We start from the raw sequence: 17593 nt of genomic DNA, 5'->3' as shown, positions 1-17593 counted from the left end.
TATGTATCTGAGAAGTCGGAATTCCTACTTATATAGTTGTTCATATATATTCTTTGAAAATTCGTGATATATAAGTAGCAAAAGTCATTTCCATAAGATTTTTTTTTTTTACAAATACTATGTTTACTAGCTAGAATTGTCGTACAAATTATGATTTTTCTGAGCTGGATTTAATTGGATATACACTTTTAAATGAATAAAGTATAGGTCAACACTATAGTGAATGTACAATCCACATTCCTGCAAGCCCATACCATCATTTAGTATTGGTAAATGATGATAAGGGCTTGTAGAAATGTAGATTGTCTGGCCATGGTGTTCTGGATGAAATAGGCCAATTTTATACCATGCAAAACACTACATACTCTTTTTGTTTGGAGGTTTAATTTCTGGAAAACTTTGAGACAATGTCTTAGCTAAGAATGGTCTGGAGAACTGGAATCTTGTGAAGCTCATGGAATCATAGGTTACACTTGTCTACATTCTTGCGCATGTAAAAATTGTGTGTAGTTTGTGGCATACTTTTCCAATATGTGAGGGACATACTGTATATGAAGAGATGAGGTTTATTTTTTTAATGAAAGAAAAGATTTTTGCCTAGTATTTCCCACTAAATTCTGCATATATAGATTTTTATTGCAACTGTAGCTTTAAATTGTACTCTTAAAAATAAGTTCACTACTCAGCTGCTACATGATACATTGATAGGAAATAATGTCATGTGACTTAAACTGTATGATCTTAAATGAACAACTTCTCTCCATCTTAAATGAACAACTGCTCAATCACACTTAATCATCACATATTTGTTCTTGGTCCCTCTTTCATTCTCCATATTTTGCCAACTGGTCAATTCTTATAATAAAGCTATTTACAGCTGGTGGAAAAGTGGGTTATATTATGTGAGTGAATGAAAATCTTGTAATTGGAACAAGAAGGAACCTTTACAAAACATCTATTTGAGAAACTTCCTGGCTCTTTCCACATGGATGTTTAGCTAGCTTTCTTCCAACAGAAATGTTTTCTGTCTTCTGCTGCCTAATTTCTTAAGCACCTAGTAACTTTTCTCTTGATAAGGCCCTGTTCTAAATTTGCATATTCAAGATAAGAGCCATTTTTTGTTATTAATTAAAAGAAAGCTAAGAAGTAATAATTAAAGATCAGTCACATTTTGTCCTCTTTCCTATTTATTTTATTCATTTGTCCAGATTTCATTGTATCTGTCTTACATCCCGTTTTTGCCAGATGTAATGTTAGTCATGACCCCTGTTTTGGACCCTAATATTAGCAATTGGTGTAGCAATTGGAAGAATTCTTTCTTTTTTTTCTCTCTAAAGAGAGGTATGGAGCATATTTCAGATTTGTACAATGATGAAAGCCTTGAAGGTATCTGATATTTGTGTGGGTTAATACCTTCTACCATTCCTATTATTATTTTATCTTTCTACCCAAAGAAAATGAATTGGCATCTCCTAACAGTTCACAAATCTTTAAAAAAAAATAAATACAGTGTATTGGACCAAAACTGGTATCTTTCAGATCATACATTCAAATGTATATAATCTTGAATCTTTTCAGATCTGAAATTGAAATGGAATTGGAGTTGCACTAAAAAATGAAGTATTTGTAAACATTTATTTCACAATAAAAGTGAAATTTATTGTATGTATGTAGGCCTTAATTCTTGGGCCTGCTGTATACTGATAGGAGCTTTCCCAACTTTCCTAAGAAGGGGAGGTGGAAGACTGACTGAAAATTGTCCAGAAAGGTTGGATCCAATGACATTTTTTTTGAAGAGTGGGCAGACCAATCCTTCATTGGTGGTGGGAACATCCCCTCCTGCAGCAATGCGTTAATCATTGCCTGGATTCACCGGCAGGTCACTATACTGGAGGCTTTTATCAACCACAAGGGACAAAAATCTAATAAGTAGTTGCACTGACAACCCCAAAGATTCTGTCATTTTTTCATGTCCAACAGGGTCAAACTGTTCCCAGATAATTAGGCAAATTTATCTCCAATGGTCATGTTTCATGCTTGGCCTCCTAGTGAGAACAGATCCAACTGATTTTATTCAGCAGGTGTTTGACAAATTTTTCTGCACGAGTATAAATGATAATCTGAGCCCTCCTTGGGGAAGAATCAGGTGACCCTGAACAGGGTTCTTGGGTGACACTGCAGATGCAAGGAGACCAGAGAAATAGTGATGTTTTGGCGCTCTCTCTGCTGCTAGGTGGGTCTTGATAGCCTATGTCCAGTCAGATTTGTTCTTGGTTTTCCTCCAGCAGCTGCAGCTGTGTTTTGGCCCTTTTCATTGCTCTCATATCCTCCCTAATTCATGGGATTTCAGGAGCAATGGGCTAAGAGATATCAAGCACTGGAGAAATCAGATTCCCGCAGTTCAAATGAGTAAGAAGATTTATTGCAAGCTTAAGCCCTCTTCAAGTATCTGAGCTACTAACAGTCAAGGGAAATCAGTAGGAATTAAGGCATTCAAGGTAGGCTAGACTTGGCTCTCTTGGGAATGCACAGGGACTCATGACTTATGAGGCATTTGCTCCTCCCTTGGCTTCAGCCTAATCATCTATAAGAGAGGTTGCATAGATGTGATCCTGCCCAAGGCCTCAGTTTCTTTTTGATTCAAGATTGTAGCTAAAGCTTCCACAGGTCCATGCAGTTGAGCCTCCAGGATATCCCCAGCTCTTGGAAGCCAAGAAGGTCCATCAGTTGCTGAAGGTGGACCATTTGAATAGGTCCTGTCTCCCTGCAGAAGGGGACAGTAAATCTCAAGCCCACCAGGGGATGGTCTGACCATGACCAAGCTGATTATGACAGATTCCTGACCAGGTCACATTGCTACTACTGCAATAAGATATCCAGAGTGCAACTGCTTTCTTGAATTGGGCCACAGATGATTTGGATAGGCCCAGGGCTGCCACAGTGACCCTGAACTCAAAGCTATTTCCAAGGCTGATCCCATGGATGACAGATTAAAATCTCTCAAAACCAGAACCTCCAGTTTGAGTTTCTTCACTGACAGACCAAAACCGTGACCATGCGTGGTTTCGATCTGTGCTCGCTGCTGGAGCACACTGAGCCGGCTGGCTTCGGGGCTAAGCCATCCCATAGAGGTGGTGAAGAGGGGGGAGACTGCCAGCAGGGTTGAGGAGAGCCGCATCTCTCCTCAGCTGGCCATTACTCCCTTTCCTGAAGGCAGTTGCAGCAGTGGTCAGAAATGGCCACCTCAAAGAAGAACTCGACCGGAAAAGAATGTGCAGGAGGAAGATAAGTGAAAGTCTTGGTTGACCGGGTTAAACTGCAAAAGCAACAGCGCAAGGTACCTTGGTATTTAAACTATAAAAAAATAACTGTTCCCAAAGAAGATTTTGAAGCAGCTAAGGAGAGAGAAAAGGGAAAGGATTTGGTTTGTTTTTTCTCTTCCCTTCTATATACTGACAGCTAAGAGATTTAAGAAATTGAAAAAAAATCCACTTTGACATCAATAAGCATTTAAGCTGAAAATAAAATGTCAAAGGGATAATAAAGATTTCTGGATAGTTAAAAGCTTTTAAAAGCAGGAAAGGAAAGAAAAAGAATAAAATGGCAGGATCTGGAAAAATGGCGGAGACTGCCTGGAACCTCAACAAGATTCTTAAAAGATACATTTTAACTGAAACTTGGCAACAAAATAGTAGAACCCCAGGAAAAGAAAGTTGAAAAAAGAAGCAAGAAGAAACAGATTTCAACAGATTTCAGAGGATGCCATTACCACCATACAAGCATCTAGACGGTCCTCAACAAATTGTATATACGAGGCCATGTGGTCCTCTTTCTGTTGCTGATGCCGGGGGTCTAAGATCAACCCAACCGCCCCATCAATAGGACAATTATTGGACTTTTTACAGGAGGGGTTGACCAAGGGCCTGTCTCCAAATACTTTACGCAGGCAGGTGGCGGCCTTAGCCTCAGTGATATCCTGGGGTGACCTTCGTTCCACAGTGCACCATCCACATGTCCGCAGCTTTCTTAAGGGTGCTGCAAACTTACGACCTCCTCTAATTCACTGCTATCCCACTTGGGAGCTCAACAAGGTGTTAACTGCACTTACAACTGGCCCGTCTGAGCCTTTAAGAACCGCTGGTCTCAAATTCCTGACATATAAGGTGGTCTTCTTAATTGCGATCACATCAGCAAGGAGGATTTCCAAATTGGCAGCATTGTCAATGAGAAAGGACCTGTGCGTGTTTCATGTGGACAGAGTGGTTCTCAGATTGGATCCATCGTTCACCCCTAAGGTAAATTCGGTCTTCCATAGAGCGCAGGAGTTGGTGCTTCCAAATTTTTGTCCAAAACCATCTCATAGACTGGAGCATCAATGGCATCGACTTGACGTTCAAAGGGCATTAAGCATCTCTCTAGACCGCACGGCGGCATTTCGAAAATCTGAGGCCTTCATCCCATCCACTTTAGGACACAAGGTGTCATTGACGATCATTGGTAGATGGTTGAGAGCCACCATAGCTAAAAGTTACGAATGCCAGTCCATCTCAGTTCCTAAGGGCATTACAGCCCACTCAACAAGGAGTGAGGCAACATCAGCAGCATGGGCCACACGGGCTTCCATAGATGAAATTTGCAGAGTGGCAACTTGGGCTTCACAAATTGCCCTTTGTCAGAAATTATAAAATTGATGTCTATACCTCAGCGGATGCTTCATTTGGCAGAAGAGTCCTGCAGAGGGTCCACAGAGTTTAGGAGTGGATTTCTATACAGACGGAGTCCCTCCCTAAGGACAGGCCAAGCTTTGGTATGTCCCACTTCTGGATGCTCTGAACAGCTCATGGGAGAAAGGACGTTGGTACTTAACTGATACGCCCGTTCTCTGTGAGCTGTGAAGAGCATCCAGCCCCACCCATTTCTTTCCGTCTGGTGGGGTTCCGTTCCGGTCAGGGATCTAGATTAGGTGATGAGTTCTGGACTTTGGCACTCAGTCTTCTCAAAATTGGGGGACGCTGGGGAGGTGTCCCGTGGAGGAGGAGGAGCGTCCCGGAGTTTTAAGCCCAGCCTTTCCAGAAGAGACTGAAGCACTTCTGGATATTCTTCACAGCTCACAGAGAACGGGCGTATCAGGTAGGTACCAACGCCCTTTCCCTCCAGAAAATCCATGGAGAACACCTGATTTTTTTGAAAATATTGTGGTGATCATGTTTAAGTTATCATGTTCCATCCAAAAAGTACTGAATTATTCTAATTCAAGGAGCATTTTTAAAGTATTCTAGTATCCTGTGCAATATTTATCATGAAATAGTTCCATAAATGCTTTATAGAGAAGTTTCCCTTAAATGAATTTACAATGAGATTCTTAAATTTTATCATTACAAATTGGTATTTCTGATTTAGAGGTAAAATTTCCTATTACTAAACTATTTCCAATAACTTGTTCCTGTTTTCGGCAAAAATAAAAAGTTTCATTGTTCTATACTTGGCTATTGAATCTATAATTCTTCAGAGAATACAATAAGAATAAACCCTATCGATTACAGGAATGCTTTTGAATAAAGAGTAATTGAATTCTATTGTTAAGATAAAATGCACAAAAATAGAATAAAAGGAATGAAATAATAACAATGCATGTTAAGATACAGAATAGCATTAAACCTAAAAGCAATAACAGTTCTGGATAAGGAAATTATCCAAAATATTTTTTCTCTATCAGTTTGGTTCAATTTCCTGTTGTCTCCAGAAATTCACAAGCAGCATTTTAGAGAAACATTGAACATAGTGTTGCTACTTTAATAATATTATATAATAGCTTTCACTGTATAATTTGGTCTTTAGCATTCAGCAGCCTGCCTTCAATAGATTTGGGATGGGAGGAACAGAGGAACGTTCCAACGGGGCTTTTTCTATAGCAGTGGTTCTGTCACCATTAGAAGGTTTTTCTATGAATGAAGGCAAATTATATGTGTCCCAGGATAATGTTATAAAAATCCAATCTAGGTCGATCATTGGGACCAGAAGGTTTTTTTTATGTTTCAGAAACTTTAGAAGACTGATCCACTGACATCCCATTGGTAGACAGGCTCCTAGGATAGTCATAATGTGACTCTGAAGCACATTTGGCGAAAACAAATTTACAGTATTCAAGTTGACTTTTTTTAGAGCCATTTTGATGTCGTGTTTAATATTCTGACCTAGAAACCCAGAGACAGTGAGTTCTAGTCCTGCCTTAGGCATGAAAGCTGATTGGGTAACCTTGGCCAATCATCTCTCTACCTGACTCACTTTATAGGATTGTTGTTATGGAAAAAATAAGAGGAAGAAGGAGTATTATATATGCTTGCTGCCTTAAGTTATTTATTAAAAAAATAATACAAGCGGGATAAAAGTCTAATAAATAAGTATTCCCATACCTTTTTACATTGTGCAATTATACAATGCAAAACACTGAAAGACAGATTACAGGTGGCAAATATATTCTTTTGACCTTTTCAATTCAGTAAAGCATTTTAGGATAGATATAATTTAAGAATTTATGCATAGTTACACTTTCAGGACATTCTAAAATAATTTCCTGAGTTCATGTATCTGCCTACAGTACACTGAAATGACTTCCTTAAGTAGCTATGTGACCTGTAGGAAGCTAATCATAAGTGTTGTAGGGAATTTGCAAAATGGAGCTTAGGAGCTTTGTTAGCTAATACATTGGACAATAATTCCATTTGTCTAAATCAGATATAGTGCTTGTCATACATATTTTAAAATTGTGCGTACAGAGAAATTAACAGTTGCTTCCATCTTCTGGTTCTTTCCTTGTTTTAGATACTAGTTAATACAACTGCAGGTTTTTCTAGTTCTTCCAGGGAAGCTAATTGTCACAACAGTGTTATAGTTTCACATTCTAGACATGATAGTTATTATCTGATTATTATACTATACTATGGAACTTAAATGCACTTAATAATTTCTGAATCTTTTTCAGAAGAACAGTATTGTTGAGATACAATACTTTTAGTGTACACATATACAATACTGATATGTGTACTTTGTTGTCTTCTCTATTAAGATATATTTTACTATTTCCTGAGGACAGGGCAAAAATGGCTATTACCATTGCTGCATTTGTGTTAACTATTATTGTGTGTTAATGAATACATGTAAAGTAAAATATTACAGTTTCTTTGGAACAAGAAAAGGCTGAATAAAGCTTTTTGTTAAAAACAAACAAACCCTGAATTATAGTAGAATGCAAAATGTTCAGAAAAAATTGTTATAAGAGTTAAAATTGTTAAATTGAAACAAAACCAAAAAGAACCCACCATGGCTTATGCAGGAGCTGGAAGAAAATTGTAAGTAGAACATTAGATTCAGTCAGTTTAAAGTGAACTAATTTAAAGTAAACTTAAATGGAAAATGCTGCCCTGTAAAATATATTTATGCTTTCAAAAAGCCTTGGTATGCCATAATGGAATAGCACTGTATCTGTATAAAGTATCTGTATAAAGTACTCAAGGACAGATTTTAATTTGATTGCAATCAAGAAGAATTAAAAGCTCAGCTGGATTAATTGCTTTTTTTTCCTCTTCCAGGCATTTTTAATGAGACCAGTCTTGGGAGTAGATAACTAAGGCATTCCGTGTATTATTACATCCTAATCATGAAGATGAAGTTCTCCGTCTCTAATGATTTCATAGGATAGGGTCAATCTAAACCATGAGTCACGATGGGAGAAGATTGACAGAGTAAAGAGAACAAATATGCTGTTTTGAGAAAGAAGACCCTCTCCTAGGAAAGTGTTAAAATGACATAAAAGTAGGAACTGGAGATCATAAAGGAATAATTGAAGATCCAGCGTGGTGCAGTGACTAAAGGGGATGGGATAGGAATTGGAGTAGGAGAGAATCAAATTCCGGTGTATTCCTAGCCATGGAAGTTATTGTTTCTTAGTGCAACCTATCTAACAGATTGGGGGAGAAAAAGGCCCCTGTGATGCACTTTGATATAAGCTTGATTATTTATTTTTATCCCTTTTGACTCATGGTGACTACCTGGAAAAGTCTCTGCAAATGCCTTGCTAGCATTTTCAGACGTGACTTGCCATTTCCTCCTTCCTAGGGTTGAGAGAGACCCAAGGTTACTGAGCTGATTTTATGCCTAAAGTACAGGACTGGGATAGGATGAATACAGTCCTGGATCTGATGGGTCCTCCGTAGCTTCCAATACCAATTCATTTCAAAGGTTATGACGTCCTTCTAGATTGGCAGTGACAACTGGGAGTGGGACACTATATTGCCGTGATTATTTTTCTTCTTGAAGGACCAGTTCCTGCTGATGATTGGGGAGCTCAATTCACTTAGGTGCTACATGCTTGGTCCTTTCTCCTCTGTCTAGGTATTTAAATAATACCTGGAGTCTGATAGGGACTGGATAGCAAAAAAAGAAGCTCAGGCTTAACCCTAGCAAGATAATATAGGCTGTGAATTTAAAGACCTACTGATTCTGGGGTTAGCTCATCCGTACCTTGAATGGAGCTTGCTTGCCATCAAAAAGAACCGGCTTGCAATTTGGAGGTCTTCTTGTATTCATGGCTCCTCATAGCAGATGGAAGCTGTAGCCAAGAAAGCATAATTTTTTCTAGTGTACCAAATGTGACTTTGCCTGCAGTAGAAGGTATTGGGCATTGATGGCCATCTTGTAGCTGGACTATTATTTTGACCCACATGGGGCTCTGTTTGAAGATAATCTGTTAATTTCTGATAATCTGGTGCAATATGTGTTAGTTCAGATAGTTATGGGTATACCTAAATTCACTCAGACCCACTATGGCTGTGCATTGGCTACTAAGATGCTTCTGGGTAAAATTCAAGTTATTACTTTTTAAAACCCTATATGACTAAGGGTTAGTGTTTTAGTGGTTTTTGTTGTTTCATGTATGCCATTCTAAATCACTTGTAGCTGAATATAATTGTATAATTTAGAAGAAAGGAGCAGAGTACAAGGCATAGTATCCAAGTAAGTATTTTTCCCCAGATGTGATTTTTTTCACATGCTGAAAGACTGAGCTGAGTTTGTGAATTAAAATGGGACTGTAATATTAAACAGTGTGGATGCGATCAACGAGAATCTAAAATATATTTTCCTTTTTCATGAAGCCTTTCAAAGCCAGGGTTTTGGAGGTGTATTGTCAAGTGATTTACTGTGGTAAATTTTAGAAATTAATTTCATCTTTATTTTAGCCATCATCTGCAATCTTTGTCAATGACAATGTATTCAGAAAGTGTGCTGTGAAAGAGAATACGATTCTTATCCAGCTCCATTCAGGTTAAGCTAAAGTTTTTTGTAAATGGTCCACTCCAATGCAGCATCAGATCAGTGCAGTAAATTTGGAGCAGTCTAGCTTAGTCATTAATAGACACTATACTCCAGGGCTTTCCTTATTGGAGACAGCAAACAAAGTTCAACCTGCACTGACGTTGATCAGGAGGAATTTTGTGTATGCTCAGAAGCTGACACTGTTGTGTGATGTTAGGAAAGAATCTGGATACTGCAAACGTGCTGGGGTAGAATAGAATGGAATGGAACAGAACGGAACGGAACAGAATAGAATTCAATTCTTTAGGTTTGAGAACTCTGATTAAACCCTGCAGAGTATATATGAGAAAGGCTGTTTTAAAAACAGAAAACCCAGTTCATTTAAAAAAAAATGTTTACAGTTTGGGATAGGAAAAATGGGAACAATCTTATAGGGATGGTTTCTAATAACAGAGCAGGCATGGGAGAAGAAGGGGATGCATCACCAGTAGCAGCCATGAGGTGGCACTAAGCATTCAAGTCTGAATCTTTGGGAAGTCCTTATGAAGTTAGATGAAAGGAGGAGTATAGGAGGAGCTGAATCATTGAAATTATTTTACTCTTGAGACTATATAAAGGCAGGACCTCAGTAACTAATTCATACCAGGAGCAGCTCTGTCTTTTTGGGTGTGCATTTCTCTTGACATGGCACTTACACCTGCAAATAACCTAAGAAGCTTTGATGATGTAAGAAACAGCAAGATAAACTTCTGACATCCTGATGAAAACATACGAGATCTGAAGAGAAATAGGATCAGAACAAATAACAGGACTTGGTAAATAGCTACAATTCTTATCTACTTGCAAATTAAGTCTTTGGGGGAATACTGGGATTCTTTGAATATTACTGCTTAGACTAAGAATATAAATATATTGTCAACCTGAATGGTCTGAACAGCTTGCACTGTTCTTGATAATATTCCTGCCATGTCAAAGAAATTTGAACTCAAGTATCCATAGTCAGGCTAAAATTCTGATCAAACTGATGCATGGTGCTAAAGAGCAAGAAAAGCTATATAATACACATTTGAATAACAGTATGTTATTGGAAGGTATGAGATTTGCTGCGATGAAGCTGACATATAGCTATAAGTATCATTCTTTCATACATTGAAAGATCAAGGAAAATATTTAAACTTTTTTGCTTTATGGTTTAGTAGACAATTGAAAAGAAAATCATGTATAATTTAGAATAGTGGAGGCTGATCAATTATACAGTATTATTTGCTAATCTAGAAGTGTTAGCATATTAATATTCCTCCAGATCCATTAAAAAAACCATCAATTGAAAGTAGCTGGATGGAAGGGGGAGGAAGGAAAATTTTTTGGGGGGTGGGGATAGATGAGTGAGAGATATATTGATCACCATCATTGCCTTTGGATTCTTGTATTCCATATTCCTTTGTTCCTAGCATTAAATGAGCTCAGAAAGATATGTCTTGAAATTCCACTTCCTCTTGGTATCAAATTACTTTTGGTCCTTCTCTTTGCAGGAACTTCCACATTTCTGGAAATTGCCTTTCCAAGATTACGTTCTGACAAGCCTCTCAGACTGGAAAGACCATCTTAAAAAGGGCATAATTGCTAACAGAGATGAATTTGTCCAACCATCCCAACATGTTAGACTCTAACTTCACAGCCCTTGGGAGCAACTTCGCCACTCCCACCACCGGAACCAATCCATCAACATGTGACCAAGTGGTTATAGCAGCTGAAGTGTTTCTCATGCTTGGCATTGTTAGCCTTCTTGAAAACATTCTTGTCATCTGTGCTATATTTAAGAACAAGAACCTGCACTCTCCTATGTATTTCTTTGTATGTAGCTTAGCGGTTGCTGACATGTTGGTCAGTGTGTCAAATGCCTGGGAGACGATAACTATATATTTGCTAAACAATAGGCATCTTATTATTGAAGATGTTTTTGTACGTCACATAGATAATGTTTTTGATTCAATGATCTGCATATCTGTGGTGGCTTCCATGTGCAGTTTGCTAGCTATCGCCGTTGACAGGTACATCACCATCTTTTATGCCCTCCGTTATCATAATATCATGACTGTGAGAAGATCGGGACTCATCATTGCATGCATATGGATTTTCTGCACTGGCTGTGGAATCATCTTCATCCTTTATTATGAATCAAAGTACGTAATTATATGTCTCATCACCATGTTTTTCATCATGTTGTTCCTCATGGTTTCTCTCTACATACACATGTTTCTTTTGGCTCGTACTCATGTTAAGAGGATAGCAGCTTTGCCAGGATATAATTCTGTCCATCAAAGGACTAGCATGAAAGGAGCTATCACTTTGACAATACTACTGGGCATCTTCATTGTATGCTGGGCTCCCTTTTTCCTCCACCTCATTCTGATGATCTCCTGCCCTCAGAACCTCTACTGTGTTTGCTTCATGTCTCACTTCAATATGTACCTCATTCTCATAATGTGCAATTCAGTGATTGATCCCTTGATCTATGCTTTTCGGAGCCAGGAAATGTGGAAGACTTTTAAGGAGATCATATGCTGCTATAGCATGAACTGCGGATTGCCCAGCAAGTATTAGAAAACAGATACAGATCACTGTAAGAACTTTTAAGAAATAACACTTAGCCTAAATGCAGTTACCGCAAAAGCTCATTCGGTGGTGCTTATTTGTGAGTAAACATGCATAGGATTGTCTGTTAGTTTACAAATTAAATTATTGATTTCATATTGTTCCTTATGAACTGCTGCACTTCTAACTTGTGATCCTTGTTGACAGCCTGTGTGGGAAATGAGCATTTTTTTTCTATTTGTATTGCCATTTTTGGATGACTTTATCTTCCTTCAGCAAACATGAATATATGTGTTAATTATTTATAGAGATACAAACAGTTGTTTGGTTTGGTGGGCATATATAGTAAATTGTCTTCGTATCTCTAGCAATCCAGATAAGTCTTTTAAACAACCAACACTTAAGAATCACAAAATGTCTTTGCTGAACTCTATGTACAAATGCAATTTGCATATAATTTATAAAGAACTTAGTTCTTCATGGGAAAAGAAGCCAAAGTATAAGAAAAGCACAATAGGTAACTCAATGTAAGTACAACAATTTCATATTTGTTTAAATTTTTTAAAGACACCCAACTCTATGACTATGGGTCATATAAATGGTTTGATATTTACTGATATCTCTTATATTGTGTCCTCTTTTTCTTTGAAAAATAGCTAAGAGTAATTTGACCTTTAATATTTATAGGTGTGTCTTAACTGAACGCTGAGGGGTAAATGGGAATGAGTACTGCAGGTGATCATTGGTCTTTGGCTTGATTGTATTACACCCATTGCTGCTATATTGCTGTTTCTCCTGCATGATAGTGCAATAGTTAGAATGTGGTATCGCAGGCTAATTCAGCTCAGTGGCAGGAGTTCGATACTGACCAATTCAAGTTTGACTCAGACTTCCATCCTTCTGAGGGGGGTAAAATGAGGACCCAGATTGTTGGGGGCAATACGCTAACTCTGTAAACTGCTTAGAGAGGACTGTAAAGCACTGTGAAGCGGTATCTAAGTCCAAGTGCTATTGCTAAGTGCTATGTCATATGTCTGAGATAGACAGCATAGGACAGAATCCAGCAAAGTCCATCTTAAAGCTTCTTCATCACTTTAGCAAGGAGCATCAGATTATTTAGATGCTGCTGTTTATTTGTGGTAAATCCCTATCATTATTACTATTTTTAAAAGCAACCATTTATAAGTGTGCTAAAATAAGATGCTTTTATTTCTCATTCAACAGTCAATTTAAGCATGTTGGCCCAATGAGTACATATTGCTATCAGATATTTAAGTGTGCATTTCCTATTAATTTAAAAGTGGGTTTCTTGAGCCAGCATTTACGAAAATGAATTGATTTTCTTTGAAAATAAATACATTTTGAATATGCAAAGTGTTGAGCTTTGTCCAACTTTATGCATACACTAGAAATAGAGATAAATATGAAGTGTAGAAAGGTAAGTAAACTATATAGGGAATAAGTGCTAACATATGCAGCAAGTCTCTGGTTGCAAAGACTATAATTTTTATTGGAGATGAAGGCAAAGCCTGAATGATGCTGAGATCCAAACATGATTTATATTGTTTCCCCTAAAAACCATTTTTTTAAAAAAAGTCACATTTAGAATACCTAAGTTATTATTAAAGTGAAGCATTTTAATAGTTCTACTGATTTCAGTGATAAAATTAAACATTTTGTGATATCTGTAACAAATTTGACTGGATTTAATATTGGCTGGATTAATATTTTTAATTGCCCAAGGAAGATGATTTTAAAATCCATTTTTCTACCCACCAGCACGCATTTCACAATCAGCTTAGCTGACTAGGATGTTGCTAGATTTGCAGTTGTTCCAAGGTCAGCGTTCAGAAATAATTAATGTTTTCTTCTGAAAAATGTACAGCAAGTTCCATGGTTATATTTGGACGTCATTTCAGAAAAATGTGGATCAACAACTTGTAGAATTAATACTTACAATGAATAAGTGACAAATGTTTTTCCTTAAAAGCAATGTAGTAATTGCCAGATGTTAGCATGGTAAACGAGTCTTATCTAATAATTGTTTAGTAGGTTGTGGGAATGTGTAGAAATAGCAAGCTAATTAGGTATGGGGTAATATGACAATAAATGGTTGCCTTCACTGGACATGTTCAAATATCAGCTACACCCAATGATATATTGGTCTACGTTAGTTCTGGTTCCTATTCTGAGCAGAGCAGGGCAATACACAGTAAAGGGTCATCAAAGTCTATGATTCCACTTTCTGCTGAAAATAACACCAAGTCCTGTAGGAAATGTAATAATGTAAGATATTTTTCTGATTATAAATTTTAAAGTAACAAATTCCTTATTTCATAATTTGTATTTGAAATATTCTTTTAGTTTTAATGCGGTAAGGTAAGTTTAGAAGAAAGTTTTGCAGCTTTACTGAAGTTCTTATTGGAAACTGTTTTATTCAAATCTCCTTTCAATGAAATATTTGATTGAAAACCAAAAATATGAATGAAATGTTACCAAAAAGGTTTGCAATTTAATTGCATTCAAATGAACAAAGAAATCCAATGTTTTAAGAGAGTTCCAAATCTTGTATATACAGGGTAGATTCACTCAGATTCAGTAACTTTTTATGTACTGTATATCTCCTAATGTGTGTGTGATACTGAAATGCAATAGAAGCAGGTGAATTACTTTCTATTCATATTTTCAGCCTCGAGACCATATTGAATACTATTTTTTTCTCCCAATGGTACCCCAAGGTTGTGAATGAAATAAATTCCCATAAAAGCAGAATGATCGTACAATTTAATGTTCAGCATGGTTGGAACAATTCCAACTTAACTAGTTAGGAAAAGCTGCTATAAGTGATTCTTCAGATTCAATTTGCTTTTGAATAGTTTACTGTATCAAATTACTGACTTAATGAAGGATTTTGAATAATCTTGTTTTGTTGAAATGTAACTCTTATTGAAATGATTTCGTTATCTCAAGCCCTACCCTGAAATGGAAATTATGTACTGCTCTACAAATAAATACTTTGTGTTGCAGTAAATTTCATTATAGGATGAAGACTGAAGAATTTATTATAATATTATCTCAAGCAGGAGGCAATGTTTGAGTTGTTGTAAAAAGAAACCATGCATACTCAAAGGCTATTCAATGCGATATAGACTATGTTGTAAATTGGAATTGCTACATGGGAAATGTGAAGCTGTATAAACTTGCTGAATGTATGTTGGTTAATTTTTCTGGAATTTTACTTGAAATAAACATGCAGGCATTTGAGCCAATAATTATTGTTGGAGTGGAATTACTTATGATTTGCATTATTTTGCCTGATCTATGATGGCACCTCTTGAAATCACTAGTAAACAAGTTTTTAAAATGTCATTTTCAAATTTTAGCAAAATGTGTGTGGAGTAAAATTTCAAAATTTCTTGGTTCAATTTAAATACATGTGATAAATGGATCCATTGATTTTGGATTTCATTCCTGAATGCAAAGAAATAATCTATCAAAAATCACATAACAAATTAGAAACCAGTAAGTATAAATTGATCAAAGATTAGTTAACAATAATAATAGAACTGAAACATATGCAAATGTAGGTATTCCTGATCAAACTATATGCTTCATTGATTCCTTAAATGAATAGAACACTCCCTGCCTAAATCTTAAATGCAAAATTTTAATTGAAGATTTGAAAACAGTTTTACTATTTATGTGTACTTGCCTTCTGAACAACTTCACAATAAAAGAATGCAAATATAGAAAGCGAATCTGGGATACTTTTTTAAAGTTAGGGGTACTCCTCAGTTAATGCTGGCACCAAAATTTAAAAATGTTCTACTCTTTCAATGTTACTTTTTTTTGTCTCCAAATTTATCTTTTGTAGTTGTTGATCAATTCAATTTTTGCTTTATAAGTCTAAAGTACTTTATCCTAAAACATTTCTGGCTTATCAAAGTGATATTTGTGAGACTTAAATGATGACCTGTGATGGGGTTATTGCAAAGTTTCTTTCTGAAATTTTCCTATGTGGATTGTTGGGTATACAATCTTATCCTGTAGATCTGTGACCAGCTATCCTAATCTCAGCTAAATTTTTCAGCAGGGTGTTGGAAGAAAACTATTGATTCAGATCTAAGCAGGTTTCACCAACTCTAATGGATATTTGATAGTATAGATCAGGGATGTCAAACTGGCGGCCCGCGGACCAGCTCCATGAAGGGGAAAAATATCACGATACATCACATAATGGCAACACGACACTGCAAATTTGACTCCCGTGGTATAGATCTTGCTCTGACTTTAGCTGTTTCAAATAACTTCGGTTTTTAAGAATGCTTTATCACAACTTAAATGACTAGTTGGGGGCAATTAGACAAGTTTTAAAAAAATAACCTTTCCTTGCTGTGAGAGTTAATTAACTTCATTTTTAAATGCTCTGACAGCTGCTTAGAGGAGTCCATAGTGCTTGAAAGCAGACAGAATAATAATCACAACCTGATAGATTAGAAGGGTCAAAGAATTTGTTCACCTGTGAAATTATCTTCATCTGACTAATTATAGGCCTAACAAGTTAATTACCATTTTGGCTCTTTTTAAAACTTTACGTATGCCAAAATATCACTAAGCCAAATGGAAGCATGTTAAAACATCTACACCTATCATATTAATCATTTTCTTATCTTGAATTAATAAACAGGATACATTCACATTTGCAAAAATATGTCATGTGTAACTTTTTATCATGCAGCAGTTACATCAGCTTTTATTTACTTATATATTCATTGAAACTTAGATTTTGACCAGGGACTTCTAAATTTTTGCAGGTAATTCAAGATTCTAAGCAGAAATTAAAGACCTAAACAGAAACAGATCCTGAGTTTTGGAAATAAACTACAGATAAAGAAACCTCTGGTTAATACTCTTGTTTGAGCAAAATAATAAATTAGTAGTTTGTAGTATATTTAGCTACATCATATTGAAGGCCTAAATTCAACATACTTCAGTATTAGTGTATGGACAGTACAGTAGGGAGGACAGTACAAAAGGGAGAAGATATTGTGTTAAAATTTTACTTTTTGTCCTCTCTATTTTTACTATTGTGCCTACTCTGCCTGAAGATTGCTAAAGTGAGGCTACTTCCTTTTCTTTGTAGGTGTGTGCGCACACATACTGTTAAGTTTGAGCAATGAGAGGCTGAACCAGAGCATGACTGCAACAGTACTTTATTTTACAAATAAAGGGCTGACCGTGCTTGCCAAGCCTGGAACTGGCTCGCAGCAATCAGCAGCCAGTTGGACCCCGCAGCCTGCTTTTATAGCTGGCTGCTGGGGAGAACCAACCAATGGGAATGGGGGAATAACGCCCACACAAAGTGAGTGGACCTGAGTGAGAACTCCTTGAGTCCTCAGGACATAACACCCCTTCCCCCCAGATGCGAACACGCATAGTCCTTGAGGTAGATGGGGGGTTTGTGTTGGCGCCCGGAGCGGCGCAACTCGGGAACATTGTCTGACTGTTCGGTATCAATCTGTGACTGTTGAGCTGGCATAGTGTCGCCAACACTCTCTCTGGACTGGGCATCCTCGGAAACCACCGGGTTGGTTTCTGGGGTCAAGCTCTCGTGGGTTGGATCCGGTTGGTCAACTCTCTGGGCGCTGTTGTCCGAGTTTGGGCTGACCGGAACGACCGCTGGCGC

General features: G+C 37.1%; 1 protein-coding gene across 1 annotated transcript; it reads left to right on the top strand.

The window, feature by feature from the left end:
• The first annotated feature begins 4722 nt into the window (after window positions 1-4722).
• On the top strand, window positions 4723-15179 carry MC5R (melanocortin 5 receptor). Its single transcript, XM_087931028.1, has 2 exons — window positions 4723-10127; window positions 10845-15179. Exon 2 carries the CDS (start codon window positions 10945-10947, stop codon window positions 11914-11916), a length of 972 nt encoding a protein of 323 aa, XP_087787154.1. The 5' UTR covers window positions 4723-10127; window positions 10845-10944; the 3' UTR covers window positions 11917-15179.
• Window positions 15180-17593: the final 2414 nt, after the last annotated feature.

This window comes from Pseudonaja textilis, chromosome 3 (genome assembly GCF_049901715.1).
Source record: "Pseudonaja textilis isolate UNSWEBS1 chromosome 3, rPseTex1.2, whole genome shotgun sequence".
NCBI classification, from domain to species: Eukaryota; Metazoa; Chordata; class Lepidosauria; order Squamata; family Elapidae; genus Pseudonaja; species Pseudonaja textilis.
The sequence above is the reverse complement of the archived record's forward strand: the minus strand, read 5'-3'. Positions and strand labels throughout refer to the sequence as shown.